General features: G+C 33.6%; 1 protein-coding gene across 2 annotated transcripts in view; it reads right to left on the bottom strand.

The window, feature by feature from the left end:
* Positions 1-10406: 10406 nt before the first annotated feature.
* LOC149799657 (putative E3 ubiquitin-protein ligase ariadne-2) overlaps positions 10407-20018 on the bottom strand; it is a 66344-nt gene continuing 56732 nt past the window's right edge. For both annotated transcript variants that reach the window (XM_089959003.1, XM_089959004.1), the window contains exon 14: positions 10407-18789. In XM_089959003.1, the coding sequence (XP_089815129.1) occupies positions 18718-18789 (72 nt within the window). In that variant the 3' untranslated portion in view covers positions 10407-18717. The remainder of the gene's footprint in view (positions 18790-20018) is intronic.

The following is a 20018-nucleotide window of genomic DNA, read 5'->3' as shown; positions in this document are numbered from 1 at the left end:
GGGGGGCGTCGATTGACATTGTTGATCATAATTCACATGCGTGGACATCCGCGGTAAGAATATTCCCACGAGATCGTGTTGTTAAATTCTATCCCGAGAATTCTGAAATGTTTGAATTTATTCACAAAATAAGTAAATCAGATCCAGTATCAGTGTGGTTATTTCGCAGCGAAGATAAATATGATCAGTTTGTGCGACCTAACGGTGACGTTTATAGGAATAAATTATTACACGATTCGATGAGTGAATTAGCAGAAAAATATTCAATAAATTCCGAGCAATTATTAACTAATTGTTTCACTGTTCCATCTGTTGCTGCTCACGCTGCTAGAGAAAAAAACTCATGGAAGCCAACTAGAGGTGAATTTCTCAAAGATATTCAGGATAGTTGTGTCGAATACGGACACGGCGGATTGTGGAACACTAAATATGACCACGATAATATGATATCTGTTGACATGGCCGCATGTTATCCTGGAAGTTTTTTGGGATACGGCGAGTGTGCAAATTATTTTGCTCAATTTGGGCATCCCTGCAGCGAAATGACTCTAGTGTCAATCAATGGTACTTTACCGGATTTTCCTTTAACCGGATTCGCTCGTGTGGTATCATTCGAATTTGCTGAAAATTTACATAAAATCTGCTACATTTGGTTTGGAAAACATTTTTCGTATCGACGTTGGGTTCATACGACGTTGTTAAAATATATGTTAGTTTCATCCATGTTAACGTCGTTGATAGTTAGTGAAGCAATTATTTCGTATAAAAAACAAACTAGCGTCTGGTTGCCAACTGATCACGACGAAAAAAACTGCAAAGGATTTAGGTAGAAAAATAATAGGTAAATTTACTCAAGGTGGCGCATATGATCATAAGCGACATCATTCTAGGTTAATCATGGATGATGCTGAATTAGATTTTATAATTGCGGATACAACATCGAGAGGTATATTTTATAACCAAGAAAGTATTTACCTCAACGACGAAACAAAATTAGGTACCGTAGTTAATTATCTTGACGGAGAATCACCACAATATACTCATTTAAGATCGTCGATGCTAGCATATGTAAGCATTAATCTACTTTCGATGATAAATAAATTTCCCGATCACGCAGTTAGAGTAGCAACTGATTCGTTCTACTTCATTGGTAAATACTCGTCGCTGTTGGAAAATTTGGTTGGCAATGGTGCATGGGGAACTTGGAGAATAAAAAATGAAGATATTCTTTGTTATTGTGAATCAGCTGACGTCGTTGACGATGAGGAATATCATCACGGTACAATACCAGAAATTTCTTCATCACCGTGTGTTTATGATCCAATTTCACGATATAAATTTGTGTACGTGAGATCACGGGCAACTAAATCCAATTGACGGTGAATCACCACATAACTGGCTAAAGAATTTTGTTGATTATTATGAAGAAGTTAATACCGATTATAGATCTCTTGATGTATCATTGACTGAGTTTAAGAAATTAATTCGATTGCAACCAAATAAAATTCAGTGTGACGTTATGAGAGAAATAATTAATGAAACATCGATGAAAAATTTCTTAAATTTATGGAGACCAGGTCATTTGGTAGTTGCAAGCAGAAAAATAGTTCGTGATAATCTTCAACGAGAATTTTTTCAACTACAATGTGAGAAATTTTCGTTATTACCGGTGCCGTTATGTTATCGACCAGCAGATACTCGACGACAAAATATTGACGTTGATGTACCGGGAAGAGGAAAAAAGAATTTGGTATTAAATGATATTGTCGCCGTTGATATTAATCTCGTCGAAGAGGCGTTAAATGCAGAAAAATCACCGTGGAAATTAGGATATGCTATGACAATTCACTCATCGCAGGGATTAACTATTTCATGGGAAAACAACAAAATAATCACTGCGCGATTTGTAATTGTATGATGTCATGGAAATTTCAGAAAAATGATCCCCGACAATTTACTGTCGACAGAAAAAATAATAATCTTGGTCATGCACGAGAAAATGTCACATTAGCGTGTTTAGAATGTAACAGACGTGTTATTTCAGTGATTTAGGCGGTAACTGAGTATCAGCGGAAATTATTTGTAATTCTTCGTGAGTAATTCCACGTTGAGGAGCCAACGAATCAAGAACATAAATTGCTGGCCTTCCCGATGACCTTGTCACGGTGGATATTTTATATGATGTTACGCTCCAAACTGGATCAGTTGCTCTTTTTCTGCCACCTTCAGCCTCACCTGGTGTATACAAATATCTCACAGTGATACTACCTAGCACGGGTTGTGTTGAAAAATTACGCCTTATTATTGGTATAATTGTTTTTGTAATAGCAATTGCTGGTCTCATTTTTATTGTTCGTGTTATTTCGTTATTAATCGCGCTAATTACGTCTGGTAATCTTTCTACCCACTCCTGAGATCTTTTGTCAGAAATAAATTCTCTCGCATATTGATATCCAAATAATCGCTCAGCTAATGTTCTATTAAATCGCTCATCAATTGCTTGATCTCGATGAATTCCAGTGTGACCGTGCCGTATATTAGTATTATCTTTTTTCATCAGCGATGAAACAGCACCTAAAAATTCTCTGCCGGGATCAACTTGAAGTAAATTTGGCCACGTTAGAACACGTTGATAAATTCTGGTAAATGCATCTGCAACCTCAGCAGCTGTTTTAGTTATTAGCGGCTCTGCTTCTTTGTATCTGCTAGCGATATCAATAACCGTCAACACATATTTGTAGATTTTACCGTCAACGGTGTCATGTGGAAGAAACATAATATCGGCCTGATGAACCTCATTAGGTACACTAACGTGAAAATGTGCGTGTTCAATTTTTTTTTAGGCGGAGGAAGATAAATTTGCCAAACAGCTTGTTTAGATAACCACGATGCTGCCACGGGAATTTTTACATGAGCAGCTTTTGCGAGCTTGCTAATTGCTGCTTTACCTCGCCAAAATCCTCATGGAGAATAATAAATCGATTCCATATTATTAATTACCACTCCGATACTTAATTTACTTTTCATCGCGCCCTTAATCAACCAACTAGCTAATCTTTCCCTGATAGATTTTCCTGGAATAGAATTTAACGCGTGAATTAAATTTACATCCGCGAGATGCCTTTGTTGTAAATCACCAATTCGGTAAGCAATATCATGAATATAACACGCATTATCGATAGCATTTACCGGATTTTCGTTTAATTTTGGTTTATCATTGCTGTCAAGTTTAATATCTAATCGAGTACCAGGACCACAATAATTATATCCGGGAAGATGTTTTTCTCCAGGATACTTTGCCCAAGGAGCACCAGGTATTCCAGCTAATTTTGCGGCGATATCACCACCGTGTTCCTTTTTTTTTTTAGATTGCTGTCCAGAAATAAATCTAAATTTTTTTCTGCAGCATCTTGCGCACTCACCTGTCATTGCTAATCTGTTATTGCGCGTCGTAACTTTAGTTAGGCCTATCGTTGAAGTGCGTGAACGACATTTTACACAATATAAATCCATAAATATTATTATATCATGAATGTAATTGATTTTTCAGCCACAAAAAACGAGAACAGGTTAAACATCACGCAGCGCTACCAAATTCCATTAGAATGATAATAATAGGACCATCAGGATCTGGTAAAACGCAGTTATTGTTAAATTTAATAATGCGGTGGCTAAAGTGAGATAAATTATATTTAGTTGCACCATCCGTCGACGATCAGCGATGTTATGAGGTACTAAAAGATTTTAACGAAAATGCATCCGCGATAAGCGATAACGTTATTGAATTTATCACAGATATCAATGATGCACCAGGCGTCGATGATCTTGACGGAGAAATTAATAATTTAGTTGTATACGACGACGGAATGTTAGACAAACAAGCAAATCCAGCGAGAATATTTTCTAGTGTAAGACATAAAAATACAGACGTTATTTATGTAACTCAGCGATATACACAAATACCAAAGGTAATTAGAGATAATTTTAACATTTTAGCGGTATTTAATGGTGTTGACACACACACGTTAAGGAATATTTATCAAACATGGTGTAACGGTGACATGGATATTGTTAAATTTAAAAATCTATTTAGTCGTGCTCAGTCAACTCCACACGGATTTATAACAATACATTTACATGATCCACGATCACGATATCGAGTTGGTCTCGACCAAATATTTTAAAATTTTCTTTACTAGGAGCAGCAGTGAGGGTGAGTACCTATGGGATGTCACATACGTCTTTTCGATCAAAAATAACATCCCGTAGCAGCTTTTAATTTTGAAAATAAAGATTTCTAAAAATTTCGTAGGAACCCTCAAATGTGGAAACAAACTTGGTCTGTTCACCCTCACTGCTGCTGACTGTTTATTTTGCATCGGCAATTTAGCAGTCAAATATTTTTTTAAAGCAGCTCATTCAACTGTGTGCAAACTTTAAATAGTTTATTTTATTGAGAAACAATAAAATTACGAACACTGCCAACAAGATTCCAAACAAAACTAGTATGAAATAGTATTCATGCAGTTCGAATTTTTGAACGGAAACGGCTGTGTGATCGTAGTCGAAAGATGTAAAATGTTTTAGCTATCGTTTAAAGCGCATCATTTTATTTGTCTTCTTTAATTTATATTGAATCATTTAATTGTATGCATATTACGGAAGGAAATAAAAAACGTGAAAACATCATCAGAACAGTAACATTATATATATATATATATATATATATATATATATATATATATATAGAGAGAGAGAGAGAGAGAGAGAGAGAGAGAGAGAGAGAGAGAGAGAGAGAGAGCAGAACTATGCTCTTCGTCTGGTTGTTTTCCCAAGATCACAGAAAGTATAAATGATAACAAATGAATAAAATAAATCATAGATCTAATATTTTTAAATTTACAAAGAAGGTATTTTTACATATTATCATATATATTCATATAGTTTTATCAGGATTGGAAATGGATGTGTTAATGGCTATTTTTTACCATTGTTATGGTCGATCAAGAGAGCAAATTTTTTGCTGTCATTCCCAATATAATAATGGGACATCCTCGGATAGAAAGAAAGAGAGAGAAACGATGCTAGCCTCTTTAAAGCGGCGGTGTCACTCTAGCAATGTAGGTGTTACATTGCTAATATGTGCGAAAAGTTACTTGGATTCGAACTGGAAATAGGAAGTCATAATCTAAAGTCTGCATATAGCAATTCTTTATTCAAATTAAACATCACTCGGTATAGAAAAAAAATGACACAAATCATTTAAAATATATAATAAAAATGTTATATTTGATTAGAGCTAACCAACTTCACACAATTCTATAATTTCTATATTTTGGAATTAAAAGCCGAATAAATTACCAGCAATGCAAAACTTCATAAGTAATACACATTTTTTATCAAAGCATTTCATCGAATGTTCGTATTAAAGAAAAACCTAAATTATTACTTTTTGCAATTTAAAAGTATTTTGTTTCTAAATAAATTATTTTGTATCATCAAGTTGGTAGCAAGCCATTTTTACAAAAACCAATCTTAATATTATAAATTAACACATATTCAAAATAAAGGAATATTCAACCTAGTGATAAGAGTGCTCGCCCTCTTGCTTACATCTCAAAATCCTCTTCAGGCTAAGTACTATGGTCCTTATACAGTTGAAAAGAAAGTAAGTGAGAAATTGTTTCATTAACACTCCTGGGAGATGAACAAAAAAAACGGCTTTGCCATATAAATATGTTAAATGAGTATGTTTATAGCGATAGCCCTATTAATCATAGTCAGTTTAGCTGTACTTGCTCCACATTGCGAGGATTTAAACGATGGAATGCAATCAGACTGTAACCAATCTTTGGAATTCAGAAATATTAAATATGGTAATCTGGACCAGAAACTTTCACATCTTCAGCCACAAGAAAAGAGTAATCTAAAACAGCTATTATTATTTGAATATGAGCACTTATTTCCAGATGTTCCAACATGAAGAAATAAAATATATCATGATGTTGAAATTATAGATTCCACACCTATGCAACAGCACCTGTACATCATGAATCCTCTTAAACAGGAATGTTTGAAAAAAGAAATTCAGCATTTGCTAGAGGATGATTTCATTGGACGATGTAAAAGTGACTGGAGTTCACCATGTATTCTTGTGCCGAAATCAGACTATAAAAATGTGAACAGTGTGATGAAAACATTCATTTCCATTGCCAAGAATCGATGACTTTATTGACAAAACAGAAAATGCAAAATATTTTACCAAATTCACCTTTGGAAATGATTCTGGCAAATTCCACACCCTGAAGGACAAAGGAAATTTCTGCATTCATAACTCCACATGGACTTTATCAATATAAAGTGATGCGGTTTTGAATGAAAGGTTCGCCTTCTACTTTCCAATGTTTAATGAACAGGATTACATCTGGTCGAGATAATTGTAATGCTTACACTGATGATGTAATCATTTACGACACCTGGAAAAGTCACATGGAAACAATTCAGAAATTCTTTGATAGACTCGGTGATGCAAATTTGATAAGAAAAAGTGAATTTTACCAAGCTTCTGTTACATTTCTAGGACATATCATGGGGCAAGGTCAAGTTTTTGGGTACAGCTGTATATTACAAAAAATTTTGCACCAATTTTCCCACAATTGCCGAATCCTTGACCAATTCGTTGAAAACCACAAAAACCAAGTTTCATTGGGTTTAAAAATTTCAGGAGGCCTTTGATGAGCTAAAGGCCATACTGAAGAGTGCACCAGTTCTTCCAATTTTCAATCATTTAAAATATCTCTTAGTGCAAGTGATGATGGGGTTAGTGGAGTGTAGATTCAAGAAGACAAAAATGGATCATCCAGTGTGCTATTTTTCTATAAAAAAAATTAAATAAGCACCAGAAAAATTATTCCACAATTGAGAAGGAATGTTTGGATTCAATATTGGCTTTGCAACTTTGAAGTGTATATTAGTTCAGCTTCTTCAATTGTTGTATTCAGTTAGCACAATCCCTTACTGTCAATAGCAAGATAAAACACAAAAAAAAAAACAGAGACTGTTAAAGTATTGTTAGATGTTGCAGGAATACGGTACTAACATCAGGCACCTGAACGGAAAAGGTAATATAACTGCAGATGCACTTTCAAATGTATAAAAGTATTATATACTTCATGTATATCTTCTGTCATTCATAAGACTTCATCTTGTGTAATTTTTAATATGTATATTTATTTGACTAATGTTTAAAAGGAAGCTTTCTTATATAAATATTTTTATTCTTTATGAGGGGAGGTGTTATGTGTATTTAACTTGTTTGTTGTTTTTAAAAAGTAATCTTGTTTTATATATCTGTATTTTATACTTTTTCGTTGTCCAAAATCAAATTATTGGTGTACCTGAACAGAGACATTTATTTTTGAAACATCATAGCTAATATTTATTATAGTATATATTAAATATTCAGATTATTATTAGCTGTAAATGGCACAGCTCCTGTGGCCTAGTGGTAAGAGCTTCCACCTTGGATGCTTGTTCGAACCCCAACAGAATCATCCCAAAGACTTACAAAAATGGTATGAACAGCTGCCTCACTAGGTGCTCAGCATTTAGAGGTTAGTGTTAGGACTGGGTAGCCTGGTGTCAGGATAATGTCACTGGGTGGGACAGGATTCTACAAGTCTGCAGCATGATGCCCCGGTGCTAGACATCACTAGAAACTTCCACACTACAGAAATTTTAACAATATGACTGAAAAATTGTTAAGGCTATGTTAAAAATCCAAATCACACATATTCACTGTAAACATGTTTACTTCAGTTTGAGGTAAAGATAGTCTTGATTCTGACCTTAGAAACTTCCACAAAGGAAATTTGCTATTAAGTTGATTATTTCCAGAAAATTGTAATTGCAACATAGGTCAAGTAGAGGGGTATATAATCTTGTTTACATTAGAATTATTTATTCTTGTCTTAACATCCAAAGCAGAATCAAGTCTTACTTTTGTGTTCAGTTTTTAAATTGGGTGGATTAATTTATTTATATTATTTTTTGCTGGAATTAAAAAGTGCTCAATAACAGTCTTGAACTAAAACATTAATTTGGAATAATAGTGAATTCAGACAAGGTCATTTTGGATTATATTATTGTGATACATCAAAAGACTATTAACACATCAACATATACAGACTATTAGCAAATTCAAGACTACAGGGCATATCAACACATTAAAGATCAGAATTTATTTGGAATACCATTGGAATTCAATTGGAACTTTATTCATTTGGACTTTTGATAGAACTCTGAAGACTATTTTGGATTTAAGTCATAATACTTTGAGTTCTTTTTAAATTTTCACTTTGTATTCTCAGGAAATATATATTATTTATTGAGTTTTACAAAACTTGCTGGTTTTTGCTCTTTTCTGTTATTTAGTTTTAGACCATGGAGTCACAACGGGCGTCATTGTAATGTATTCATTTATATGAATGTTACTGATATCTGTATCTGTTGATGGACTAAATTTACTTAGTGACTAGTCGTTTATCCTCTCTTCGCTGTTTTTTAACAGTATGTCATTATTTCTTCTTCATTATTCTTGAATTCATAATTTGGCGATGGATTGTTTTCATTATGTCAAAGGCAGTAATAGCCAAACATTTAAAGCACTTTAGCTTCATCAAGTCTGTAAAGCAATATTAAAGAATGTATGCTGAAGTGTGAACTGCAATAGCAGTAACTTTACTATGCTTTGGTATAGCTATTGAAGTGTGAACAGCAAAGCCATGCCATTATAGCAGTAACTTTACTATGCCTTGGTATAGCTACTGAAGTGTGAACAGCAAAGCCATGCCATTATAGCAGTAACTTTGCTATGCTTCTGTATACCTACTGAATTCTGTTTCATATCTATATACAATCTTCACTGAGAAGAGGCTTGCAGCAACAATCATGGAGTATGTTATTATTGCATCCTTAATTCTGATATCTATTGATCCTCAACTTGCAGTTTCATTTTTTACTTCAATTAAATGTTTCCTCAGTCTTGTTGTCCTACCTGATGTACACATACACACCTAACGAGAAAGTGATAATTAAACTGATACTCTGTCTATCAATCTGTTGGTCTCTCCAAAATATTTTCCTGGCCAAATATGTCTGATATATCATTGGAAAAAGTGACATAAAAGTTTGTCTCATTTTTTTCTCCTCTTTCATTAAATCATAATCACTATTCATAACTAAACATTTCAAGCAAACAATGATACAATTTTGAAAAAGGTGGTCAAGAACATTTAGAAGGCAACAAAAATGCTGGACATATTCATTCAGCCATTTTTTAAAGTTATCAATATAACAATTATTATACTTAATATTCTGGTGCAATTTATAGTCATGTGACTGAAAAATCACTTACCACAGTCTAATCAAACGATACAAGTAAAATCATAAAAGTTCATTTTCTAAAAAATCATTTTCATCACAAAGTTGCTAAACACATAATTTCTCCCCAACTACATACACCGGTGTGCATTTCTTTTATCTGTCAATTAGAACAACTGTTTTTTCAACATGAAGATGCTGACCTCCATTATTGTACTAACAGATTGCAGTCAAATGTTGTCTTATGGCACCAAGGATGTTACACACATTTGATGTGCCAGAATTCAGCTATGGGTAAAGTACTATGTAAAATCACATTTTTTCATCTCCGTCTTGCAAGAAGAAAAAATATTTTTCAACTCAAGGAGCTCATATAATACAAGTTATATATATGCCGAACTTAACTTTTAAATCAACTGGTAAATTCCAGTAATAGTGCATAAGTTCTGTGGTCATCAATGACAATACTAAATAATATGATCACCATTCTCTGCTTCGTGACAGAATCTTATTGCCATACAAACATCAAATTCAAGCTGAACTGTCTACAGAGCACCTGAAAAGACTTGCACTCTGAATCATGTTTTAAAATGGGAGCTATTGAGTACCATTGTACATGCCAAGTTATCATGTGCAATAATTATATTTTATACAAATTAAAAAGGATTTTGTATATTTTAGTGTGAGATCTTCAAGTTGTCTAATAGCTTTATTTTTGCCATATGACTTTGAAGATGATACAATTTCAAATAAGATTTGCATGAAGAAAACAATTATAAAAACAATCACCATATTCCACCCGTGACCATGCAATTAGTAAATTCAAATGACACTGTTCAAAGTCATCATGTGGATCAAAATTTATATTTGACATACATCAAATTCCATTGATCACTTAAGGACTGATAGAGAGCACACACACAGGTTCCAGTTTGTATCAGCTTCAGACAGCTACAAATGTGGAAAGTGGAAAAAGAAGTGTAAAGAATAATAATAATATAGCATAAACAAAATTAATGGAGTCAAATGTTACTAATTTTTATTTGATTGAAACAATCAGTCCACATTAGCCAATACTGAATATTAACAACTCTCTCAACAATCTCAAAGAAATTAATTACATGTAACTAGCTACAAGGAATAAGAGTGGATACTTCAAAATGGCACCATATAATGTAAGTGAATGTAGATAAAGAATGATTTTCATGACATCTACTATTGACAAAATATGATAAGGTACCGTACTAGCGTTATAAACACCTAGTTTGCTTCCTTAAATACAAAATATTACTTACACCAACTGCTTGCCTGTTAACTTTTATGTAAAACAAATTTGTATACTAAATAAAAATACTGGAACCTTCATTTCAATGACATCTCCAATGATAAGGGTGGAAAGGATTCTTGTCCTTAAAAGGTGGTTGACATAAAATATTGAGCAGTGACCTTGACCTTGAAGATAGCAATCACAATATGGTTACTACACATCTTCTAATGATGACGCTCTAGTATAATACATTTCATCCCTTCATCTAAATAATCTTTCAAGTTATAGAGTCGAAGAGAAAGTATGATGGAAAATGTAAAATACTGAGTTCTTGACCATGATGATAGGACGCCCAATATGGTATGCAAGAAGCCTCGTAATGACAACATACAAGTATACCAATATTTTTACCTTAATCACAAACATCTTTAAGGAGTGGATGAGAAAGCGTGATGGAAATAATGACCCTAAATGTAGCATCTGACACACCTTCTACTGTTGATGTTGTGTAAATATACCAAATTGCATCCAATAATCTCTAACATTATTGAGCTGAAGGAAAAGTATGGTCCAATGGACGAACAGAAGCAGAGAGAAGGAAGGGGACCAAAAAAGTTCTGTAAAGACATGCCAGAGAATTTACATTCAATCTTCAGACCTACAAATGGATGGAATGATATCAAAAGTTATCTTGTAACGCAAGTACCATTATCACTTATCAAATATCATGATGCAAAATGTTAAAATACAAATCATAATTAAATATTTATAGCTAATGAACCTTCAAGCACTTAATACTTAATGAGAAGCAAATGAGGTCAGACAGGGTAGGAAATGATTCCTGACTGGATTTACTGAAAATGAATTCAGACTATCTTCAAATGAATTCAGACTATCTTCAAATTCAGACTATCTTCAAATGAATTCAGATGCATTTGTGACTTTAATGACCCATTTTCCTCCTTCCCGATGTCTCCTGCCAGTTTACTACTGTTCACTGATGAATTTAGAAAAAAATTAAAACCAGAGAAAAATGGAATAAATGAATAATAACTAATTCTATAACAAGACATAAATATTATACTTTAATTTTTAATTTGACTTTTGATATGTTTAAGATTAACAACAGTTCATAAGAGATATGAAATATAGGTTACATTAAACCCTTTTAAATAATACATCAACTGACACTTCCACCAATTGATCCAGGTACATTCTCACTTGCATAGGAAAATCATTAATGCACACAAACTAACTGTAATGACTTAGAATTCAAAGAAGAAAATAAGCTTGTTCAAGTCAATACTATTTTTTTGAGTGAACTAAACACAAAGTTACCATATGTTCTCAATATTTCAGCACAAGAATAACACATCATTAGCACTATATATGTTGTGGGACACAAAGAAATTGTCATAAATTCAGGAAACATTTCTAATGATAACTATTTACTACACGTATAAATATGTGACTAACAAACATAAATAAATAGATAATAAATTAAACTAAAAACATGTTCTAATGTTTAAATATCTCAAATATGATTGCACACATTAACATATTTTTTAAAACATGTTCAATTCCACAATAAACTATGCATCCAACACTGAAAATACATTTCATTCTCAAAACCAACAACTTCCAATCACTCGAGTTTATACATGGTCATAGGTATCTGACTATAGAGACATACATTAAAAGCAAATTCAACAAAACTCTTTCCGTCCATAAGACATGTTAGTACAACTGAAACAAATATCCAAACACTTGAATAAGAACAGTTTTGGGTGAACATGGAAATAGAAAATAGGTAATCAAATAGTTGTTTACCCAGTTGGTTTGGTAACATTTTTATAAATAAAAAATCTAAGAAGGTGAAATGTAAACTATGCAATGCAAATTTAGTTTACAATGGAACAGCTTCAAACCTACTATATTTGTTGAAATTCAAATCCCAACTCACGTTCTTCACATCACTGCTAGTTACATTTGTGATATTCTTGAGAGGATAATGTATAACAAGTTTACGAAGAACAAAGTATTAACTATAGGTCATATCAAAAGTCAACAAAGCCAAAATAAATCCATCGACCAGAGCTCTAAAATGTTTTAACACTTTTGTTGGACTCCCTGTACTCCCCCTCCATCTTACCATAGAAAGTTAACTCCAATATATTGTAACATTTGGTGTCTTGAATTAATCCATTATGCAGCTTTTGTTTTAAAAGTGCTTTAAATCTGTCACAATCATTTTCTTGAAAGCCTCTAAAGTTAGTAATGCAGATTTCAGCTTACATATCAGCAAGATGTTGAACAGAATCATTTAAGTTGTAGAGGTAGCGAGTTTACTTTGTACTCTCAATGTTGCTGTTCATTAGTACAAATCCAAAATTATCAACATGTATTCCAGTTGGTGCAGGAATTATTTCGCCTTTTTCTTCTTGTGTCTTTTTTGATAATGACAACCATTTCTTGCTAATCACTCTTTTCTCATGAAAGCAAATGATCTACTCCCAGACTTGGCTGAGGCAGGGAACTAATTACTATGTACCTGGCCCTGGTATTGCTTGCATCACACTATTTACAGAACCTACAATGTCATTCCACACCTATTGCAGTCTACAGCTTGTGTAAAAAGTTGAGACAATAACAATGTAAAGGTTTCATTGGCACCCATTATTTATCAAGTATGAATGTGTGTTTAGTATGGCTTAACAGAATAACTGTATGCTGATTCAGGCAAAAAGTTAGCCCTGTCAGTGAAAACAAATCACTTCCCTGAGAAATTTTTCATATAGTGCCTGCTTTAATGGGACAGTTAATGAAGTTTCAGTCATTTTCCATATATCTTCAGCCCTAAAAAAAAAAAAAAAAAACAGTTCCATTTGTACTGAGTTTGAAGATAAACTGGGAAAATAACACTTAACATTGATTTAAGTTTTCATGTGAATCATGAAATTGTTTACTCAAGACCCTACGCTGTCATTTAATTGATTTAGGTGACTTAGTTCAGTTACAATGTGGTCTGACTTGGAGTGGTAGGTGGGTGTCAATAAATACCAAATGAGACAAAGGAAAAAGGATGGATTTGACATCAATAAATACTCAAACCCTATTTGGGCCCCGAGTGGCCGAGTGGTCTAAAGTGCTCTCCATTACGGATCACTGCCATCTCACCTCTGTCTGCGTCGGTTCGAGTCTCGAATTCAGCCAATGTGGGTATGTGAGAAAGCTTGCCATTAGCTTTTCGTGGGTCGGTGGTTCTTCCCGGGGTTTTCCCCCGTGTTCTTCCTCCACCATTAATACTGGCCGCCATGTATAGCCTAACGTGTATTGAAAAATGGTGTTAAACCCCACAACAACAACAACAATCAAACCCTATTCTGACTAATTCAACAAAAAAAAAGAACAGCAAAATTAAACATTTGTTTCAGCTCTACACCTGTCTAGAAATTGGTGTTTAATGTAAACAAAAATCCACTCACCAACAGATGAGTAGCTGGATAATATACAGACTAGTAAAGAGGAAAGTACCAGATTCCTACATGTCTGCAAATTACCTGTCAGTCACAGTGACTTATTTTTGGGATGGCTGATTTACTCTCGGAACTGCATCCACAAACTAATTTTTATAAGTGTATGTTAAATAGGGTTCAAGATATTTAGTGAACAGATGACTAAAAATGCAAAAGTCACAAAGGCATGAAAATTAGTTAGTGTCCTAGTTTTGGTATCGCTGAGTTATCTCATTGAGATACCTATACATATACAAGATTCATGAGTGCCGGTAAAATAGGGTCCAAGCTGTTGATTGTGTAACAAATGCATACACAAACACAAGTCACTTTAGTCAGAATAAACTAGTTTTTACACAAGATTACAAAACTTGATATGCGATCACACAGACTATGATATTGTGAATGTAATGAACAGATGGCCCAAAATAATTTTTAAAAAAGTCACTAATATGGGAATATATGGTTAGAATGAGTGTTCATTTGGAAGAGTTAATCTTGTTCAGATGTATTCACATACCAAATTTGTTTAGGCTGGGAAGATAGATTCCTATAAATTGAGGCTGTAACAGAATAATTGCTCAAAAGTTTAAAGTTACTAGTTTGAAAAACAGATTACATTAAACTAGTTTTTATATGGTTAAGTTACCTTTGTAACATGCAAAAACATACCAATTTTCCTATGTTGGCAAAATAGGGTCCAAATATAAAGTATACAGAAAAAGGAAAACTGAAATACAAAAGTCACTAAAGTGTGAAAATTTAGTCACACTGATTTGATTTTGATATAGCTCAGTTGCTTCTACTATAGTGCCCCCATACAAATGTGCATGAATGCTGACAAAGTAGGGTCCAAGATATTGTGTTTAATGAATGAACAGCTGAAAATATAAAAAGTCATTCAAGTATGAAAATTGGGTCAAGCTGGCCAAGTTTTTATATTGTTGAGATACTTTTCGTATGTGTGTGTGTGTGTGTGTGTGATATTTGGAATTTTAACATAGCTTTAACAATTTTTCAGTCATATCGCTATGATGTCTGCAGTGTGGCAGTTTAGGGATGTTTAGCACTGGGGCATCATGCCGCAGACATGTAGCAGGATGTCCCACCCAGTTACATTATATTGACAAAAGGCCGACCAGTCCTAACACTAACCTCTTAATGCTGAACACCAAGCGAGGCAGCTTTTAGTACCATTTATGTAAGTCTTTGGTATGACTCGGCCAGGGATCGAATCCACGACTTCCCACATTTGACAAGGACGCTCTAACCACTAAGCCACCAGAGCAGTCGATACTTTTTTTGAGTTGAATCCACATACCGATTTTCATGAAAGTATGTTAAATATGGGTCTTATATATTAGGAGCCATAATAAATGAATGTTCAAGCTGAATATAGAAAGTGTTTCTCATTCCTAAAAATTAGATCACAATGACCTAGTTTTCAAACTGATGAGTGTGCAATCCATGACATGACTCTACATATCAATTTTCAATGATGCTGATGATAGAGGGTTAAAAATATTGAGGGTGTGATGAACGAGCAGCTGAAAATAAGTCATAAAGCATGAATATTATGTCACATTGACCTAGTTTTTGTATGGTTGTGTTACTTAATGTCCAGCTGTATCTACACAGCAATTTTTATAAATGTATGTAAAATAATGTCCCAGATAATGAAAATGTAATGAACAAATGGCTGTAAAGTTAATCTTGGGTGCAAATCAGGTCAGACTGACCTGGTCTTGGTACAATTAATTTCTTCAAGAAGTACTGACATGCCAATTTGTATGTGAAAGTGAAAGAGACTGAGGATAAAATGAACAGCTAAAATAAAAATGTTGCTCAAGTTAGGTCATTCTGACCTTGTTTCAGTATGATTGAGCTAATGTCCTTGAGATTAGCCTAATTTTCAGGAATGTTGGTGAAATTGGGTCTAATATATTATATGTTAATCATTCATGTATGAAAATTAGACCACACAAGCCTAATTTAGCACTGTTGCATTACTTTTGTCCAAATGTATCAACATACCAATTTGCATAAGTGGAATAGGGTCCGAGGTATTGAGCATACAACAATACAAGTCACTTAGGCATGTAAATTAGGTCACAGTGATCTAGTCACTCTTTTAAGATGCATCCAAATAATAATGTTTAAATGTGTAGGTAAAATAGGGTCAGAGATGGGGGGGAGAGCAAAAAATGTTGTGAGGGTAATAAATGATCAAATGAGCACCTGAATGAATGGGGATAAAAAAATATAAAAAATAATGAAATTATAGTGACCTAATTCTGGCACAGCCCATGTGACCAAATATTTCTTTCATATTAAATGCCATGATGTATCATAAACCAATGTCTGAATAAATAGTACTGCAACTGTATTATGGTACATTTTTATCTTAAGATTATAAATTTCACAGGTCTGCTTGTTCATTAAATAACAATGGATACAAAGTGTTAGATGCATCTGACAAACATATAGTCATATAGTCCTGAACATGCTATGATACAAAAGTCAAGATACTGTAACAATCACGGAGTACATTTATCATAAAGCACTATATATTCAAATTAGTCACTGGCTATCTGAACTAAAATGAAAATCAAAAGGCTATGGGACTGAATCATGAACTTCAATGTATACTTTTAATGATCTAATACACCACAACAATTTAAAGACCTATACAATTATACAAAATTATCAATGAATCCACATATAACTCTTAATTCAAACTAGACATTTTCCATACAAACTATGAGTGTACAACTGCAATTCAAACACACATGTACATACACAATGAATCATGAATTTTTTGCATGAAAGTTCACAGCTATAAACATGTAACAAATGTTTTATAAGTAAATGAATTTGGTTTTGTGATATGACTAATAAAGATGTGTTACATGTCTGGGCAAATTCATTTTTTAAAGATACTGTTTGGAATAAGAATGAAACATAATAACTAAACTTCAAGCAAATAGTCAAGTACAAGTACCCTACTAAAAAAGTCTGAATCCTAAATCCACCATTATAAAACTTTTCTTGACTTCAATTCTTACTTGAAAATATTCAGATTGATCAATACACTGCATTTGTATAATTTATATTTTGAAGTAACACTTACCATATGTACTTGTTTATAAGTCAGGTCCCATTACAAACAACACAGACTCTTATCTACTGAGTAATGCATTGACAGATCACTTTGACCAAACTTATAATGAAGTATATACAGCATTACTCAAACCATGGAGTAAGTTTTATGACAGAGGGTCCAGATCTATTTGCAGGACAGACAAAAATATCAAGGTATATTCTCTTTTCCCAAAATCATATGTAAATGGAACAACTATGACCCTGATCTGTCATTGTGTTATGGGACAACCAGTCTGGGTCTACATTATTCACATTTAGGTACATGGCTAAATACAGTATAGTACATACTTGCATATAAATCAGACCAAATTGCAAACAGCATAGATCCAGATCTGCTAGCACATAATACACCAGCAGATCAATGTTGTGTTCTACTGATTATCTAAACAATCTGCATATATCCAGATCTGCAAGTGCATTGCGTGACAGCAGATTTGGGTCTATGAAGTTTGCAGTTGGATCCAACTTATAAGCAGGTATATATGGTACTCATCCCAATTTGAAACTCCGCTTCATGTCTTCATTACAATGAACATGTTGAGCGAGAATATCAAACACAATCATATGCATAAACAAGGCTGCAATGTTTACCAAAATGTCCAAATATGTACATGGTATATAATAACCCAAATGATGTTGTTAAATCAAAATGGTTCAAAACTCAGCCCTTCCATCAACCTCCATGTTACTCTTACAGCTGACGGCTATTTATATGTAAACCATTGACAAAGTACAAGCCAAACCTTCCACAACTTTCAATGATTTCATTTACTGCAAATAATATAACAGCAGAAATCAGTTTTCAAAACATGTCTTTGATGAATGTATCTGACAATTTAAATAAAGCATCTAAGGACTGTAATATTATTTCATGAATCCTTGTACTGAAAAAAAATCAAGTACGCAACTGGATGAACATCATGGTCATATGCATGAGATGCCTCTGTAGGATTTACCATGACTACAGAAAACTACAGTGGCTTGCAGACTTAAAATGTTGTTTCTTTCAAAAAAACTTGACTCATTAACAGCTCTGTTAGCAAACATGCTTTTCAAAGGTTAATAATGTTGCTTAAGAATACTGTGGGCAAGAAACTGATGCGTAACATGTGTTACAACTAATTCTCAACAAATCTGGCTTTTTCCAAGTTATGTCACATTCATTATGAATATATTACTTCAGTAGAATAGTTAGCTCCTGTGTCATTGACAGTTGCATGCATGTTCATTTATATCGTTACTAATTCTGTAAACTTTTACAGGCAGTAAAGTACACTAAACCATTTGCACATGTAAACATTGCAGCCTTCATTAGCAGTATAATGTAAAATGACATGCCATGATGGGTCAGGATTAACACTTGATTGTGGATCTATGCAGCTGGCACTGTAATCAAAGTTCCAGAAAATCCTTCAAGAGGGTCTGTCGCCTTTTCTCTGCTATATCCATTTGATTTTCAAGGTCCTGTTTATAGAAATATAAAGACATGTGAGTTTAACATCAGACCAGAAAGCTTGGGAAAAAAAGTAGTGTTCAAACTAAAATCTGAAAAGACAAGGTGCCAATCCCACAAAATGGGCACAGAGCATGTGAAATTCTCAGCTGTACAAGGGCACCTGCCATGATTTCATGTCAATGAACAGAAGACAATACATATTCAGATATACAATTTTATCAACTGAAAAATATACCAAATAGCCATTTTAAACTAGCTTTACATAATTTAGCTATCAAACATAACAAGAACCTTATTTACAACTGCTAGATATTAAGATTGTGACTAATTCATATAATGCATCAAGAGTAAGCAACAGTTAACATCACCTGGGGTTATATCTAATTCCTAAATATTTACAAGTGCTCTGATATGGGTTTCTGTGGAGTATCTTGAGACTTTCCCCAAATCTGTTCCAATTCAGACTTTACTTGAACTATAGAGATGATTTTTTAGGATCAAGTCACCAGTTTGTACAAAATAAGTTGATTTCCAAATTCCTCTATTGTGACCTGCTTTGAACAAATTCTGACCCCAGGTGCACATCACTTATTATTGGCTGACTTATCTACCCCTCAATTGTAAATTCTGTTTATAAAATGGTACAAAGAAAACATGCCAATCCAGAAGGAGCAAGATATCAGGAAAAAAAACAAGTACACATTTAACTTTACTATTCAAAATGACTTTGGTTTACAAAAGTAAAAACTGATAACATGAGAAAAAATATTAGCATAAAATGTCTTATTGCCCACACTGTTTGCAGAATGTAAACCTTTCTTATCAGCACTTACAATTGACTTTTTTCTTGATTTTTTATTAAAGTCAAGGGTATGTTCCCCAAACTATTATTTGCTACACAGAGATGGATATATCTATGTTTCAGGTTCAATAACAGCTGAATCAAAAGTTTGCCAACAAATTCAAGGTAACAATACCAGCATTTTTAAAAACATTTGTTCTGTGAAAAAAGTAGGCCATGAGAGATGCTGGGGAAAGTAGGCTATGAGAAATGCTGGGGAAAAGAGATGCTGGGGAAAAGAGTCACGGTAAACATAGGAACAACTGATTATAAACACATCTACAAGGAATAAACATCACTAAATGTTGTTGTTCTAGGGTTTAATGCCATTTTCCAGCACAAGATAGGCTATACATGGCGGCCAGTATAACTGGTGGAGGAAGAACCCTGGAAAAC

This window comes from Sinohyriopsis cumingii, chromosome 5 (genome assembly GCF_028554795.1).
Source record: "Sinohyriopsis cumingii isolate HCF-2022 chromosome 5, ASM2855479v2, whole genome shotgun sequence".
NCBI lineage: Eukaryota > Metazoa > Mollusca > Bivalvia > Unionida > Unionidae > Sinohyriopsis > Sinohyriopsis cumingii.
The sequence above is the reverse complement of the archived record's forward strand: the minus strand, read 5'-3'. Positions and strand labels throughout refer to the sequence as shown.